A 17,285-nucleotide genomic window follows, 5' to 3' on the forward strand; every position below is an offset into this window, starting at 1 on the left:
AAAAAAAAGAGGGGCTTGGAGGTATCGCAAGAGGCCCCTCCCCAAGTGAAGCTACTGTAGGTAATCCACAAGCTCCACATGCTATCTCCCAACCACACAATATCATAAGCTGCTTAGGCAAACAAGGGTTAAGTGTTCTAGTGACAATGGGGATATCTGATGGTGAGAGCAAAAAAGTAGGTATCAAATGTCCATGGGCATCACTGGAGAGAAACAAGTTGAATGCATAAATGTTCTATATAAAGTCCAGTGAAACTTGGATTTTTATTAATGGGCTATGGCATTGGAATTCTGCTCTCTTGACAATGGGTGGTACTATATGTATCAGCATGGCTCCTGGGTCAAAATCCATATACCCAGTGCCTGACTTCATTTAGTTAAAGGCTTGCTGATGGCCAAGACAATGTCAGAGGAACAGTATTAGCTTTAGGAATTCTAGCACTAAGTAGGACAGGAAACTCAGAAGCTACAACAGGAGAGACTGCATTAAATTAGATAAAAACTCACATTTCTGAACAGACAAAACAGCACATGAAATTAAAAAACAAAGAAAGGGAGAAAAAAATTACTTGCACCATAGAGACGGGAGCTAATTTCTCTGACTCAACCATTTTTGACTTAACAAAATGGCATTCTTGCAAATCAATACAAAAAAAGAAAAATATCAAGAGAGTAGATATTATAATAAATGTAAAAAAGTTCACCTTTAAAAACAAAAAATGTAAATAAGAAAAAATTAGCTATCAATTTTTTTTGCTTGTTGTGTTGCCAACTATTAAAACTATCAGTAAATTTAATAAAGATTCAAATTCATAGCAAAAAGCAAATGGTAAAATATAAACGTGCCTAAAAAACCATGTACAAGCAAGTTAAAAGAAAAATAACGGTAAAAACATAAATTGTTTAAATATATGCATACACGCACACATATATACACATATACATATACATTTCTATGTAAACAGCGATCTGTCACCTCCTAAATTGATAAAGATTGAAAACAACAATGCTTACGGTTTGGAAAAATGGCTGTGCTCAAACATTGTTGAGCTTTTAATTGGTACAAGTTTTCTAGAGAAAAATTTCTCGGTATGTATCAAAAGTTTAAAAAATATACATATAGTACTTTGCACAGCAACACACACTTTTAAAACTGTATCACAAGGGGCTGGTCATGGTGGCTCACGCCTGTAATCCTAGCACTTTGGGAAGCTGAGGCGGGCAGATCACCTGAGGTCAGGAGTTTGAGACCAGCCTGGCTAACGAGGTGGAACCCTGTCTTCACTAAAAATACAAAATTAGCCGGGTGTGGTGGTGCATGCCTGTAATCCCAGCTACTCAGGAGGCTGAGGCAGGAGAATTTCTTGAACTTGGGAGGCGGAGGTTGCAGTGAGCTGAAATCATGCCACTGCCCTCCAGCCTGGGCAACACAGCGAGACTCCATCTCAAAAACAAAACAAAACAAAACAAAAACAAACTATCACAAGGAAATGTTTTATGTTATTGTCACTGAGTTTGGAGATTATGGTTATATCACTGCATTCTCCAAACTTCTTGCAGTGAATATGGATTTTAATTAAAAAGGGTGAAAATGGGCCGGGCACGGTGGTTCACGCTTGTAATCCCAGCACTTTGGGAGGCGGATCAGGAGGTCAGGAGATTGAGACCATCCTGGCTAACACGGTGAAACCCCGTCTCTACTAAAAAATACAAAAAAAAAAAATTAGCCGGGCGTGGTGGCTGGCGCCTGTAGTCCCAGCTACTCGGGAGGCTGAGGCAGGAGAATGGCGTGAACCCGGGAGGCGGAGGTTGCAGTGAGCCAAGATCGCGCCACTGCACTCCAGCTTGGGCGGCAGAGCAAGACTCTGTCTCAAAAAAAAAAAAAAAAAAAGGGGGTGAAAATGAATTTCATGAGAGAAAATAAAAAATGAATTTCCTATTGATTCATTTTTTGAGTTGTAAAGCCTCATGATAATAAATAATCTCCTTGTCAATTTGGTACTTTCTTCCTTTTTCCTCATGATAATAGTTTGAAAAACATAAAATTAAATGTGCTTTGAAAAATGAAAACTTTGAAGCAGACTTTGAGAATACTGTCAAAAGACTGGGAGAGAAAAATATCTTTTTGAGGAAAAAACCCTTTCCCATGTATACATTTCAAAAGAACAAATCAAATACCTTGATGCAGTCTATTAGCCAAACTAAGGCTGCCACAATGTGAGGCCACGTATGAGGAGCCCCTACTGTATACATGGAGCTTTTGGATAGTGCAAAAGGATACCTATGAGAAATCAGAAAAACATAAGCTAATTTGATGTTACTATAATCTACTAAACATAATGGTTAATCAAGAAGCTACATTTAAACAATTCCACATATACACCCAGTCTTCACTTGTGTAGAGGTAAGATATGTTGGGATTCTATCCTTAGTCATCTTAATCTCTGTGTATTTTTCTGCAGATTATTTTGTACATCTATCCCTCAAGCTGCAGAACTTGATCTATACAACCAAAACGCTGGACTACTCTCCCAAAGGATTTTTGTTCCCTCAAATTCAATATACCCCCAATAAACAACAAGTATGTACACCTCCAAATCCATTCTCCCCTCCTTTCAATTTCATCACACTCTGTTTTCACCAGGCGTGAACCCTGGTTTTTTTTTTTTTTTTGGCTTCTGTAAAATCTTTGGTATCCAGCCTGTCTTTTCTACTCTCTGTCACTTCAGCAGTTCAGGGCTTTATATTCTATCTTCTGTTGCTCTGTAATAACCTACGGGTAGTTTTTTTCTTAACAAAGAAAGTGTATTTAATCCGTCTGTATCCATCATCAAACTTCATCAGTTACTAACAATTTGTTAATCCTTCCTGCTTCTACCACCAGCACTTTTTATTTGTTTTTTGTAAGCAGTTGCTTTTTTTCTCTTCAATTTATCCTACATATATTTTTCCCAGTGGTCATCCTAAAACATATTATTTCTGTAACTCAAACTTTTTACAAATTGATGTAATTTGTTTTGTCTCTGTGTGCCAGTCACATCTCTAACTAATGAGAAATATACATACCCAAGGTCTTTAAAGATTCTTGGAACCTCTTCTTCAAACTTTGTGTCAGGAAGTTCGTATGAGGGACACAGGAAGCCATAAAGAAATGTGAAGATCTTCAGGAAGTCTTTAACAGAGGGAGCTTGTAGAGATTTCATGGACACATTATGTGCATAACCATTTTCTGTAAGAAACTACGATAATTTTTATGACACACCAAACATTTTGTAATGGGAAATTATTGGAAAATACCTATGACAACAATCACAGTCGAGATTAAAATCCTAAAGTACCTCACAGAGTTGTCGAATACATTGCTGAATGAATGCTTTGTCATTAAGTGGTCTCGGGTCCTTGATTTTCTCAGAACTGGAAAATATACCAAGTTGACTATTCCGGGATCCATGTCCACTAGTTCTGGAAATATATTTTTAAAAAGCCAGTTAAAACTATTTCCTTCTGTGATCAAGACTAAATTATTTCAAGGCAGTTTTGCAATTTAATATCAACATCAAACATTACATTCTTATAACTAAACAGATTTATCTCATTTAAAGCAGAGAAAAAGAGCAAATAATGAAGAGTAAAATATGAGGTTACAGCAGTTAAACATAAGGATGTAAAACAAGGCAAGAAGAAATACACACTTGGCTGGGCACAGTGACTCATGCCTGTAATCCCAGCACTTTGGGAGGCCGAGGTGGGTGGATCATGAGGTCAGGAGTTTAAGACCAGTCTGGCCAAGATGGTGAAACCTCGTCTCTACTAAAAATACAAAAAAATTAGCTGGATGTGTTGGCAGGTGCCTGTAATCCTAGCTACTTGGGAGGCTGAGGCAGGAGAATTGCTTGAACCAGGGAGGCGGAGGTTGCAGTGAGCCGAGATCGCGCCACTGCATTCCAGCCTGGGCAACAGAGCGAGACTCCATCTAAAAAAAAAAAAAAAAAAAAAAAAAAAATGCAGACAATATCACTATCTTCTCATAGGGCAGTTGTGAGGATTGATTGAAAGATTTTAATATAGATAAAACACTTAATGTCTGGCCTATAGGAATGCTCCACAAATATTAGATTTCATTACTATCACCTCTAAAGTTTAGCTCTGAGATGAGTTACATTACAAAAATACGTTAAGATTTTTTATCAACTGAAATAAATACCAAAATGGAAGTTTAAACCAATAAAACCAAATTGGTTTCACGGCAGAGATTTTTTAAAAGGTGACAAGTACTTCACCTCTAAATATTTTCAAAACAATGGAAGAAACAGGTTTGTCTTAAAGTTTTGTTTTGGCGAGACAACAACATAATTTATCATCTTAATTTTGGGGTTGAACACTTTAAAAAAAATATCAATTTTATTGACATAATTTGTTGCTAATAAAATGCACCTGTTTAAAGCATACAGTTTGATGAAGTTTGACAATATACGCATTTGTGTCACCTCTGCCAATCAAAATATGACCATTTCTATCATCCCCCAAAGTCTCCTTATGCCCATTAACAGTCAATCCTTCTGCAACCTGCAGCCTAGACAACCACTGACCTACTCCAGATAGAGGGTTGTTCTCCAAGTGTTGTCTAGGGATCACTGAGAAGTCAAAACTGGTTTTATGATAAAACTAAGATGTTATTTGCTCTTTTCATTTTCAATCTCTCATGAGTGTACAGTGGAGTTTTCCAAAGGCTGATAACATGATGTATGATACTGTAACCGATTAAATGCAGAAGCAAGTATTAGAATCTAGCTGTCTGCTACTAAGCCGTAAGAGATTTGCAAAAACGTATAACAATGTCACTCTTCTTACTGAAATTGTTATATTTTTGAAAATATGTTTTTTAAAAGTTGAAAACATGATATTTATGTTACCATGTAATGGATTGTTATTTTAAATTGAATATATATTTTAAATTTTTCTCAGTTTTACTTTCTACTACAGTTAATTTAGACAGATACAGCCCATAAAACAAAAGCACTGTGGAGTTCTCATTAACCTTTTAGACTGTAAAAAAAGACTAAAATATTGGACTAGATGATGTTTTTTCATTTTACATTTATTTTTTTGAGACAGGGTGTTTCTCTGTTGCCTAGGGTGGAGTGCAGTGGCACTAACGAGGCTCACTGGAGCCTCGACCTTCTGGGCTCAAGCAAACCTGCCTCAGCCTCTTGAGTAGCTAGGATTATAGGCGTGCACCATGATGCTTGGCTAATTTTTAAATTAAAAAAAGTTTTTTTTTTGAGACAGAGTTTCACTGTCACCCAGGGTGGAGTTCACTGGTACGATCTCAACTCACTGGACCCTCCGCCTCCTGGGTTCACGTGATCCTCTTGCCTCAGCCTCCCAAGTAAATGGGATTACAGGCATGTGCCACTGCCCCCGGCTAATAATTGCATTTTTTGTAGAGACAGGGTTTCACCATGTTGCCCAGCTGGGTCTTGAACTCCTGAACTCAAGTGATCTGCCCGCCTTGGCCTTCCAAAGTGTTGGCATTACAGGTGTGAGCCACCACACCTGGCTAATTAAAAACAATTTTTTTTGTAGAGACAGGGTCTTGCAGTATTGCCCAGGGTGGTCTTGAACTCTTGGACTCAAGATCATCTCAGCCTCCCATCTCAGCCTCCTAAAGTGCTGGGATTACAGGTGTGAGCCACTGCACCTGGTCTACATGCCTGCCTGGCTAATTAAAAAAATGTAGAGTCAGAGCCTTGTCGTGTTGCCCAGGCTGGTCTTGGACTCCTGGACTCAAGCAATCCTCCCATCTCGGCCTCCCACAGTGCTGGGATTACAGGTATGCCACCATGCCTGGCCACTCCTTATTTTAAAATGCTATGACTCCACTGTGTCTGAAAGCTAGGTATAGAATTTTCGATCAACTATTTACTTGTAACAATGAAAGTGGTCTGAATGTGTTAGCTATAGTGTCTAAAGCAGATATAACCTAAAATTTTAACCATTTAAAATCAGAGGAAAACTAGATTATAACTTTTCTCTCGAAAGGAACCATGTCATCTAATGTATTTGTTCTCGGAGGGCAACAATGTATGGCTATAGGAATCCCTTTATTAGAGCTAATAAAAAATATAATTACCTTTTGCCAAATAGTGAGACTTTTCTTTCAGATGTTGGTTTGTTTATACTCAACTTTCCAAAGGTTGGTCTCTCTTTGCTTTAAAGAAAAATATAAAACAATTCTTTAAAATAAAAATAAAAATTAGCTTGAGAAACTTTTAGAAATATGTTAGAACCAACAACTCTTCCCCACTACCTATAAAAATAATTCAAAAATCATAAAAATGTTTAGCAGTCATGAAAGCTGTCACAAACAGGATGGGCTACACACGGTACTCTAAGTTATAATGCTTGTAATGTTGGGGGACCAGCAGAGGTCCCTCTGGCATATGTACCCTTTGGTAGATTTAGTCTTTGTTTTAACCTCAGCATGGTCTGTTTTACTCATCTCATTTTTAATAACTATCTAAACATTTTCTACCCTAAATTTGCATTTCCAAAGGGTAAAAACAAGGTGAGAAAACACCCCTGAAGGTAAAGAACAAGATAGAAAATTTGTAGCTCAAAGACACAGAACATACTTTCAGGCCTAAATATCATTATTATTATTACTTTCTAATTTTAAATTAACAGAAAAAACTAAAAATTGACACATAACTATACCAATTTATGGGGTAGATAGTGATGCTGTGATACATATAATGTACAGTGATCAGATCAGGGTAATTACCATATCCATCATCTCAAATATTTATCATTTCTTTGTGTTGGGAACAGTCAATATTCTCCTAGCTATTTAAAACTATACAATATGTTATTGTTAACTATAGTCGTTATACAGTGCTATAGAACAACAGAACTTATTCCTCCTATTTAGCTATAATTTTGTGTCCTTTCACAGATCTCTCCCTATTTCCCTCTTCTCTTTACCCTTCCCAGTCTGTAGCATCCATTTTATTTTTTACTTCTATGAGATAAACTTTTTTCAGCTTTCACCTATGAGAACATGTGCTGTTTAATTGTCTATTCCCAGCTTATTTCACTTATTTGCCAAGACAAAGAAAAGTATAGGTAGGAAGTCCAGTTAAGACAAAATGGTCGAAGATAAGGCTTGTTATGCAGATTTAAGTCTTTGGCTTCTCTCCTCAACAAAAATCCTATCTACATTATGATTTCCATTATCTTAACCACATTTACATTTTTTTTTTCTTCTAGAACCTACTCTGTATCAGAATGTAGCTGCACTTATTACATTATCTAAACTGCAGGCAAAAAACATTGACAATGGTGACCTTTTAGCTTCTAATACAATTAAACGCATAACGTCTTTTTGGCATAAGTAATGTATAACAGCACAAAAATTTTCCTGGTTTACAGTATTCAAAAGGAAAAATATATAAATATTTCAGATTTCTAAAAGTAGCATAGGCTCATGCTATGTAAATCCAACTGATTTAAAAACAGCAAGTAATTCGTACCTCGGTCCTAGAGAAGAATTTACACAGCTCTACAATGGCTTACAGATCGCCTTCTCTTATCTGGAAGATAATCACTCATAATGAAAAACTATAGTTTTATGATAGCAAGTTCTTTCAGATATTTTTTCCAGCAGATCTTGAGGAATGAGTTTGGGGGAGTGGTGTTTTGTAGGCTGCTACTATATTATACCTTATTATGAGAGCAAATAATTTTGCTCTGATTTGACTGAAGCTTTGCTAATTGGAGATACCTCAGTGAACTGTAAGTTACAGCACAGAGTCCGCTTAAACAAGTAGCTCTAGCGTAAAAGGGAAAAATAACAGAGTACTGAAGAAGAATTAACAGTCTTTTTAGGGGGTGCCTGGTAAAGCATTTGGCTTTGCGAATTTAAGAAATAAATGAGACACACAACACCTAGCAGAGTATCATGTCCACTTTTAGATTTCATTGATCTAAAATTAGGTACCTCTGGGAACAGACAAGATTCACCAAGACATCACTCATATTACATATTTGTATTAACTATTTTGATGATTGCTTGGCTTAAGATGATAAGGCATGCAAGCTGGAACCACAAGGGAAATACTCACGTTTGAGGGGTATAGAGGCCTTGTTTATTTACATCCTGGGATCTTAGCTCCTGCATGGAGAGGCGGCCAGCACCACCAGTGGAAACTGAACTGCGCTTCATGCTGATGACCTACATTCACGAATTCAGTATTAAAAAAAACACTTTCCAGACAGAGATGGTACAATAAGCAACTATTTATCCTTAAACAGAAAGGCAGTCAGGTTTCATCGTTTCTTCGGGATCATCATCTTTCCCCTGGGGTATCTGTATTTGTTAATGTGCACTGAAGTTCTCATTTGCAGGGAACATCTATTTAATTCCATTTAAAAATATTCAACATAAACATTTATTAACTGCCCACTATGTATAAGGGAGTGTGCTAGGCAATGCAGGAGATGCAAAGATGAATAAGTTACGGTTTTTGCCTTCACAAAGGTATCCGTGGTAGCTAAAGCCCTGTCTATTACCCAGACCACATCACTGCTGTTGGCTGTGCCTACTTCAATAGGAAGACAAAAAAATTACCTCAAATTCTCTTATTCATCTCAAAATGTTTCCTTTTCTTTTGTTTCAGAGAATGGAACTATTCTGTTTTCCTAATGTCAATCTCTCCTGCTCTATCCTTAACCCATTGTTTCTCAATTACTGCCCTTTTGGCATCAATCTCCCCTTCAACAAGGATAAATCACCTGGTCCATAAAATGGTCTATAGGCTGCCTCCATTTACAAGCCACAATAACAGGTCACTCCCGTCACATCTGCTAAAAAGGTTGTCTCCTAGGATACACATGATTGACAAAACTTTTGATCCAGTCTCATCTCTGCACCCAGACTTCTCAGGTCCTGCCCTGCCTTTCAGGAAGGTGACAATCCTTTTACTTCTCTGGGTACTCCTTAGTCTTTTACACTGATTACACTCTTCTTGGTTTTGGCCGCCTATTTCTTCTTCGATGTGCGCTTGTTCATCTATTCAACTTTTCCACCCACACCTGTGTGTCCACGTTTAATCTCCACTTACAGTGTACTCTCATGATTTAAGATGAAGACTTCTACGCAGTCCTACACGGCCACTAAGAAGCTACACTAGTATTTGGACGCAACCCACCCAACGGATCCTCTCTTGTCCATCTCTTTCCTTCCCCTTCAATCCTTCCCCGTTTCCTCACCCGAGCCTCCACTCCTCATCAGTGTTCCCCAGGCCCTCCCCTTTCCTCCTTGGGAAATCGTTGCCACTAGAAATTTAATGGACCCCATGAAACCAGCGCCTCGCACAGTTTTGGCCTCGAGGCTTCTCTCAACAGCAAACACACACCAAAACATTGCCTTAGGACCTCTAAATTGAAGTCATTTGCGCCATTACTTTCTTCATCCAGAACAGTTCTGCAGAAACAAAGTTAATCCAATGTCATCAGTCACCTTTTATCCAGTTTCCTGACACGACCCAGGGACCAAATTTCTGTAAACCGTGCAAGTATCCGCTAGATAGGACAGCAGTCATCAAAACACCAGCTCCTTCCTCAGCCCGCCAAGGCCGTTCGAATTTGAAATTCTCCGCCGGCGCTGACGTCATTACGCACGACGCGCTCCGTAACTTTCCTGCGACCGCCTGGTCTCTGGAAGTATGTGTGCTGGTCGGGCCCAGCCGCCTCACCCAAAACTGGTGTCTGTGGGACAGTGTAAGCGTCCCTTCGAGGTCGGACCCCGTCTTTAGGGCACGACCCCTAAAGTTAGGTCTGAAGACCCGTGGGCAGCCTGAGCGCCGAGGAGCTCCCTGAGCGCTCCAACTAGCCCTGGAAACGTTTTTCCGTACAGCAACATGGCGGCGCCCATGGACTCTTAGTAAAGAAGAAAGCTTTTTTTTCTGTGGACTGAAAGGGGCGTTTTTCATGGTCAGTATTTAGATGGGTGCTGTTTTCATGAGGAGAGTCTGGGAAGGCGGCGTCCGCTTCTCTGACAAGGGAAGAGGTGAGGTGGGAGAGGGGCTGCGGAGTAGGGGCGGTGGGCTCCAAGGATTGCGTTGGTACGGCTGCCGCCGAAATTCGGGGTCAGTATTTGATCACTTGCCGGTGTCTCAGAGTCCTCTAGTGGTGGCTGACCTGTGAGAGGCTAGGAAGAATCCGAGTGGTTGGGGGCGGGCGGCGAGAGAGTGGATGTGAAGCAGAGACGCAGGAGAGGGGTACACTAAGAACGGTAACAGTAAATCACTTTGCTAAAATAGGATTTCCTCGCTGCTGTGAGTTTGAACCCAGAAACAGGCACTGCCTGGTACCTGGAGAGTGGTGGTGATGAAAGATCTCACAGCTCCAGAAAGTCTGGATACTTGGGTCTGGTAGCAATTGTGCCATTAACTAGCGTTGTTATTTTTGGGCAGGTTGCCTTCCTGCTCTGAGTTTCAGTTTTCCCTTCTGAATTTCTAGCTTTCAGTAGCCATTCCAGGACCATTTGACCTCAGCTGTGGCCTATGAAGGGGATGGGGAGGAACCAAGGATTATATTAATATAAAAATTGTATTAAAATTAGACAACAGTCCGATAATAGAAAGTCTCCTTGTGGAATACTGTTAGCTTAAACTTTACCTACAGATTGTTAAATCCTTAGCACTAATGTTTTCCCCAGAAAATATTAATGGAAACATCGTTTGCTTTTCAGACTAGATAGTTGTTGCTTCAAAAGGTGGTTTTACACAAATATGAAATTTAAAAAAACTTTAGTACAGAAAGAATTGCTTGTATTTCGGTATACATCCACAGTTCAGCATTTAGTGGTACTGGCAGCAATTTGCCAGGAAGTCAAGCCTGACAATTTCCTGATACTCCTGCTGTGCACCCCAAGTTCTTAATCCCTGCTGAGGATCTTGAGAAGCAGCAGCACCAAAACCAAAGTAGGCACCAAATTCAAGGTTCTTTTGGTTCCAGTTGTCACATTTCAAGCTAGACTCCAATAGATTGCAAGGATGATCAAATGAGAGCCCTGTTTAAAACTTCAATTTTTAAGAGCAAGCACAATTGCAGGAAAAGAAAACAATTCAGAGGGATCATGTGTGCTTACAGTTGTCTTCATGTGGCCTTTTCCCAGGTTTAACTACCAAAGACCCTGAGAGCCGGGGTGTCTGAATAACCCTGGTGACTCTTCTTTTCACCATATCAAAACCTGAGTTAAAAGCCTGATGATAACAGCAGAAGGTGGCAGGGCTGAGGACCCAATATTCATTTCCTAGGCTGGTGGAGAGTGAATAAATGTGCTTCCAATCTTACCTTATGGCTTCTGGTCAAAGCAAGGAAGTGTTGGGTGGTGACAGTGCAAAAAGAGACTTGACGGGGAGGGAGCAGCATCTCTTGATAAAGGTGGGGAAGAGAAGATATGGGGAAAGCCCTGAATTCCTCATGGAAGGGCAGTCTCAGAGGGGAGCAGAGTGGAGGGCTTATGATCTGTGCTTTGGCCAAGGTGGGAGTGGAAGAGGTGGGGACAGGACAGTGGTTTGGAAGGAGCATCATTGAATACTTAAACTGAGTGCCCACACACTCAGCAGTGGTCCCACAGGCTGTGAACTTGGCATCTACTCTAGCGAGCCTCCCAGGCTAGAGGGCTGTTGCAGGGGGTGGGGGTGGGAGGCAGGGAGGGTGGTAGGGGGAGAAGGCAGAGACCCCAGGACATGTAAGAGCAGCAAGGTGATTGTGTGATGTCTTTCCACAGTCAAATTAGATGTACCTCACCAGTTATGAAGGGGATCAATTTAAATATACTTTCTTAATCCTGTCGCTTGACAGAATGATTTGTTATAGCACAACTTACATATTTCAAATGGACAAAAAAGTATCATTCACAGAATCTTAAGATACATTTCTTTTGAATAGGAGCAGCCTTTCTAGTACTTCGAGGTCTACAAGATGTATCTAGAAAATTTACTGTTGAAAATGAAGACTGCTTAAATTCAATGGGAGTGGGGAAAAGGGACTGTGGTTTTTCTTTTTGATTGATTGCTGTAACACTGTCTTTCAGGCTGCTGAGGGAGTTTCATGTTTTCTTTAGATGTCATTAGGTGTCCAACCTCTTGTAAGACAACTTTGATGCTATGTGAATTCTGCTATTTTGCTGGCACTGAAATGGCTCTTGAGTCCACCACTCCTTTAGAACAGCTAATTCCATATTAATTTTTGTTACACATCTTACAGAGGGGAGTGCTGCTGGGTATTTAGGTCCACATTCTATTTTAAGGCTGTATATTCTGTTTTTGTAAATTGTTCTTGGAGGCCCAGTTATCATCCCTGTTCATTTGGTAAGGGTCATGTCTTTATCATCTTCAAGACTCTAGCTAACTGTGCCATCTCATGCTCCTTTCTGTTTTCTTTTTTTTTTTTTGAGATGTAGTTTCACTCTTGTTGCCCTGGCTGGAGTGCAGTGGTGCAATCTCGGCTCACTGCAACCTCTCTCTCCTGGGTTCAAATGATTCTCATGCCTCAGCCTCCCGAGTAGCTGGGATTACAGGCGCATGCCACCACGCCTAGCTAATTTTTGTACTGTTAGTAGAGACGGGGTTTCACCATGTTGGCCAGGCTGGTCTCAAACTCCCAGCTTCAGGCCATCCGCCCGCCCCGGCCTCCCAAAGTGCTGGGATTACAGGTGTGAGCCACCATGCCTGGCCACCCCTTTCTAACCTTCTTCAGGTTCTTCCAACAGTTGGAAATTGAGAGGTACTCCTACTCCTGAGCCTGTGGTGGCTGCCATCATGTGTCACTGTCACTCTTAGGCTGGCCCTTTCTTCCCTCTAATTCATTTCTGACACTATTTATATCTCGAGATAGTGTCACATCTCCCAGATTCATTGTATAGACATGAGTAATTACATCATTGGTCAGTGGTGATCAACTCAGCCTTCATCCCTACACTCGGTAAGGCTGCAGGGGCTGTGAGCCAGGAACTGTGGATGAATACCAATGTACATCATAATACATAATATCACTTATGGAGTTAGAAATTTGAATCTAAATGCTATGATTATTAGTGCCATTAGTCACTCATTTATTTATTATTCTGTCCCCTCTTAAGTTCTCCACTGCACTGGATTTAGAAAGCAATATTTAGAATTCTAATCCATCTTTTGAACAAAAGTTGGTTCTGAGAAACCTAATTACCCAAATGGTATTGCTCAGAACCTGTTACAGATCTAGACTCTTAACCTTGCAGTTTTGGTAGGGTTTAATGCTTCTGATGTGCTGTTAAAATTGCATTTTCTCTGACTAGAACAATTTTTTCTTTTAACCTTATTACTCCATCGGTAGTAGTGATTAAGCAGGGCAGCTGATACTGGAGAATGGGCTGACTTATTATGACAAGTGTAGTTTGAAAAAACGAGGGATTACCTGCTAACAGCACCTTCTGAAATTCTGTGCCCCTCTCTAGATAGGTTTATCTCATTAAAATGGGTGAATTCACGTAGCTAATATAGTGTCCTTTGCTTTTACAGGATACTTTGTCCTTTTAAGGATTCAGTGACTTCGTGACTTGGAGGATAGTGGCTAGACCCAAGGACCAAAGCAAGAAGTCGTGGGGGGCCCAGAAAAACAGGAGGATCACATTGAGATTCCAGACATAAGATCAGGTTTTAACCCCTTCTGGCCAAATTTAGGCTGAAAATGTTGAATTATCAACTCTGAAGTTAAAAAGAAAGTTTATATTAAAACATTGCAATTTTCCTTAGAATTTCTGTATATATTAACATATCATGAATGCTAAATTCTCTTCAATGTGCATGTCAGGTTTATGTACTTGTACATCACATCTGTGTGTATGAAGTGTATGTTTATTGAAATACAAGACATTTAAGAAGCTGATCTGGGAAGTTGGATTTTACTTCTAGTTCCTAATTCCCAGAGGCTTTTTTAAAGGAAGGGAATGTCTGTAGTTCACCAATTGTCAGCTGGGTGGTTACTGGATCATCTTTCTTTTATCAACAAGATAAACTATCAACTTCACCAGCATCATGAACCTTGTTGCAGTAAAAATGAATTCACTACTTCTGTTCACTTTGAGTCTCTTCAGATGGATTCTGTGTCCTCTTCTGGAGCCTGTGCTGCATTTATTGCTTCTGACCCTACCACTAAGCCAGAGAATGATGATGGAGGAAATTATGAAATGTTCACACAAAAATTTGTTTTTCGACCTGAACTGTTTGATGTCACCAAACCTTATATAACTCCAGCTGTTCACAAAGAATGCCAGCAAAGTAATGAAAAGGAAGAGCTGATGAATGGTGTTAAAAAAGAAATCTCCATTTCTATTATTGGGAAGGTAGAAAGTTTAAAGAAATACTTATTTTTCTGCAGAAAACATAATTGAGATTTATCATCTAAATGTCTTAAATATCTGATGATTCATTAAGTATGAAGAAGAATCAATAAAACCCAAGAAGGCTTTAGCATATCCAAAATAATTTGTAGCTTTTTTCTAGCTTCAACTATTCTTAGAAGACCAAATTGCATAGCATTTCAAAAATAAGCAAAGTTGGCTGGGAAGTGAATTCTCTGTAAATTAAGCAAAGAAAATAAAACCAGACAGAAAACAAACAAACAAACAAACAAACAAACAAAAAACTCCCAAAAAATCCTTTTCTTGATTAGGCATTTGTATTAATGAATATGTTCACAACTGTTTTTGCTTTAAAAAAAAAAGTTTTCCTGTAAAATTTCTAAGCCGTAAGTGGTTTTTTGGAGGTTTTTAGAGAGCTATCCCTTGGAGATAATGTAATAAAAGTTTGTAAGAAGGGTGATTGTTTTAAAAGTTTCTAGTGATACAAGTAGAAAGCTCCTGTGGTAAATATACCCGTTTGTAAAGTATACGTATTTGTATATTCACACTGGTGTAGTCTTTTAGTAGAGTTTTGAGAATGCCATACAGGATCAAATTAATTATGCTTTAATACTTTTTATGTCTTTCAGGAGTTTAGAGGTGATTTTACAAAGTCCGTTTTAGATAGATGATAATCAGGATTTTCTTTTTTTAAATTTTTATTATTATACTTTATGTTCTAGGGTACATGTGCATTTTCTTTTTTAGTGATAGGATTAACATTCATTACTCACGGACCAAACATTTGAGCTCTTTCTATGTGCCATTGTATGCAGAGTGATGAAACAAGATAAACATAATCCCTCCCTCATGAATCTTATAATTAGGTGGAGAAGAAAGATATTAAATATGAAAGTTTGTTGAGAATTAGAATAAGGGAAGTAATAAGGAAAATACGTTTTCTGAAGTAGAACTTTTTAATGTTGTGACTTTTGTGCATATTTTTCTTTTTTTAATTTTAATTTTAATTTTTAACTTTTAAGTTCACAGGTACATGTATAGGGTTGTTATATAGATAAACTTGTGTCATGGGGGTTTGTTGTACAAATTATTTCATCACCCAGGTATTAAGCCTAGTACTCATTAGTTATTTGTCCTGATCCTTCCCCTCCTCCCATCTTCTGACCTTCACCCTCCAGTAGGCCCCAGTGTCTGTTGTTCCCCTCTATGTGTTCATGTGTTGATCCCCCTTTTTTTTTTTGAGACGGAGTCTTGCTCCCAGGCTGGAGTGCAGTGGTGTGATCTTGGTTCACTGAAACCTCTGCCTACCAGGTTCAAGCAATTCTCCTCTCTCAGCCTCCCGAGTAGCTGGGATTACATGCGTCCACCACCATACCTGGCCAATTTTTTGTATTTTTAGTAGACACCTTGTTGGCCAGGCTGGTCTTGAACTCTTGATCTCTGGTGATCCACCTGCCTCGGCCTCCCAAAGTGCTGAGATTATAGGCATGAGCCACCAGGCCCAGCCCCCTTTTTTCTTCTATCAAATATTTATTGGTCATCTACTGTGTGTCATGCACAGAAAAGAAAATATTTAGTGTTGTCTGAGGTCTTAGTAAAATAGTATGTTGTAATATAAGTAATTCAGATAATAACAAGCCTTTGTAAAGGACTTTATAGTTTGCAGGGTATGGGCATTAATTTTTAATGTTTAATCTCTTAAGCTGGGTAAATTTCTCATAACATGGAAAAAGAATAGATGAGCCTATGTAATAAATGTAATCTTGATGACACTGTCTGATATGCTAAAGCAAATTATACAATACTAACTCAGTTTATTTATGTAGCCAACAAACATTTATTGTTAGCTTGCTAAGAGTTTGACACAAGGTAAACACTGGGGTTTCAGCAGTAAAAAGTACAAAGTCCTTACTCTATATTGCATGGCCTTATGTGTTCTTTTCTATGGAATTGTTAGATATAGTACAGTGTTAATATAAATCTGATTCATACCTAACCCTCAGATCAGTCATAAGGTGCATTGGAATTTCTTTTGATGATAGCATCTGGCTAGTTCCTCTCCTCAGAAATGAAGGAAATTGAGAATAATTATACCATATATAAAGTGATAGATGGCACTAGTAACTTCATACAGTGTCATAGTTTCCTTGTATTTCATGGGCGCTGATGCTACACTTTATCATGTGGAACTAGCTCTTTTTTTTTTGAGACGGAGTCTCACATGCTATTCTCCTGCCTTAGCCTCCCAAGTAGCTGGGACTACAGGCGCCTAACACCACGCCTGGCTAATTTTTTTTTTGTATTTTTAGTAGAGACGGGGTTTCACCATGTTAGCTGGGATGGTGTTGATCTCCTGACCTTGTGATCTGCCCGCCTCGGCCTCCCAAAATACTGGGATTACAGGTGTGGAACACCGCGCCTGGCCGGAACTACTACTTATTAATAGCAGATAAAGCTGAGGTGACATTTTACAATCCATTTTGTTTATGTCATTGTTTTTAATTTACTTTGGGAAAACTTACTCCCTCAGTCTATACCCTTTGCATTGATTTTGACCTCAGTAGACAATTATTACTATTATTAATTATTATTAGACTGAGATATAAGACATAAATAATGTTATAATGATAAAGCAAAATATTAACGGCACCATAACTTTTCCTCTATAATTGATCTACCCTTTAGAAGCGTAAAAGATGTGTTGTTTTCAATCAAGGTGAATTGGATGCGATGGAATACCATACAAAGGTAAGTGTAAAATGTTCATTGATCACATTGGAAGATTAATATGAAGTAGTAGAGAATAAATGAACAACATAAATAAGGATTTTTTTTCAAAATCAAGCAATCATTTTGATCAGGCTTGGCACTTAAT

At 38.9% G+C, this 17,285-nt stretch overlaps 2 protein-coding genes and 1 pseudogene across 2 annotated transcripts in view; 1 reads left to right on the forward strand and 2 right to left on the reverse strand.

Annotated features, from left to right (window-relative positions):
* Window positions 1-9,693, reverse strand: part of NDC80 (NDC80 kinetochore complex component) — a 54,494-nt gene extending 44,801 nt beyond the window's left edge. The window contains exons 1-6 of the mRNA XM_011996334.1: window positions 9,521-9,693; window positions 8,124-8,233; window positions 6,134-6,211; window positions 3,339-3,462; window positions 3,067-3,239; window positions 2,179-2,281 (exon numbers count right to left, since the gene is read on the reverse strand). Of these exons, the coding sequence (XP_011851724.1) occupies window positions 2,179-2,281; window positions 3,067-3,239; window positions 3,339-3,462; window positions 6,134-6,211; window positions 8,124-8,224 (579 nt within the window). The 5' untranslated portion in view covers window positions 8,225-8,233; window positions 9,521-9,693. The remainder of the gene's footprint in view (window positions 1-2,178; window positions 2,282-3,066; window positions 3,240-3,338; window positions 3,463-6,133; window positions 6,212-8,123; window positions 8,234-9,520) is intronic.
* An 8-nt stretch (window positions 9,694-9,701) lies between these two features.
* Window positions 9,702-17,285, forward strand: part of METTL4 (methyltransferase like 4) — a 35,551-nt gene continuing 27,967 nt past the window's right edge. Inside the window, exons 1-3 of the mRNA XM_011996335.1 lie at window positions 9,702-10,069; window positions 13,569-14,392; window positions 17,096-17,158. Coding sequence (XP_011851725.1) covers window positions 13,997-14,392; window positions 17,096-17,158 — 459 coding nt within the window. The 5' untranslated portion in view covers window positions 9,702-10,069; window positions 13,569-13,996. The remainder of the gene's footprint in view (window positions 10,070-13,568; window positions 14,393-17,095; window positions 17,159-17,285) is intronic.
* LOC105551201 lies at window positions 12,036-12,829 on the reverse strand (annotated as a pseudogene).

The sequence above is a fragment of the Mandrillus leucophaeus genome, unplaced genomic scaffold (assembly GCF_000951045.1).
Source record: "Mandrillus leucophaeus isolate KB7577 unplaced genomic scaffold, Mleu.le_1.0 Scaffold51, whole genome shotgun sequence".
NCBI lineage: Eukaryota > Metazoa > Chordata > Mammalia > Primates > Cercopithecidae > Mandrillus > Mandrillus leucophaeus.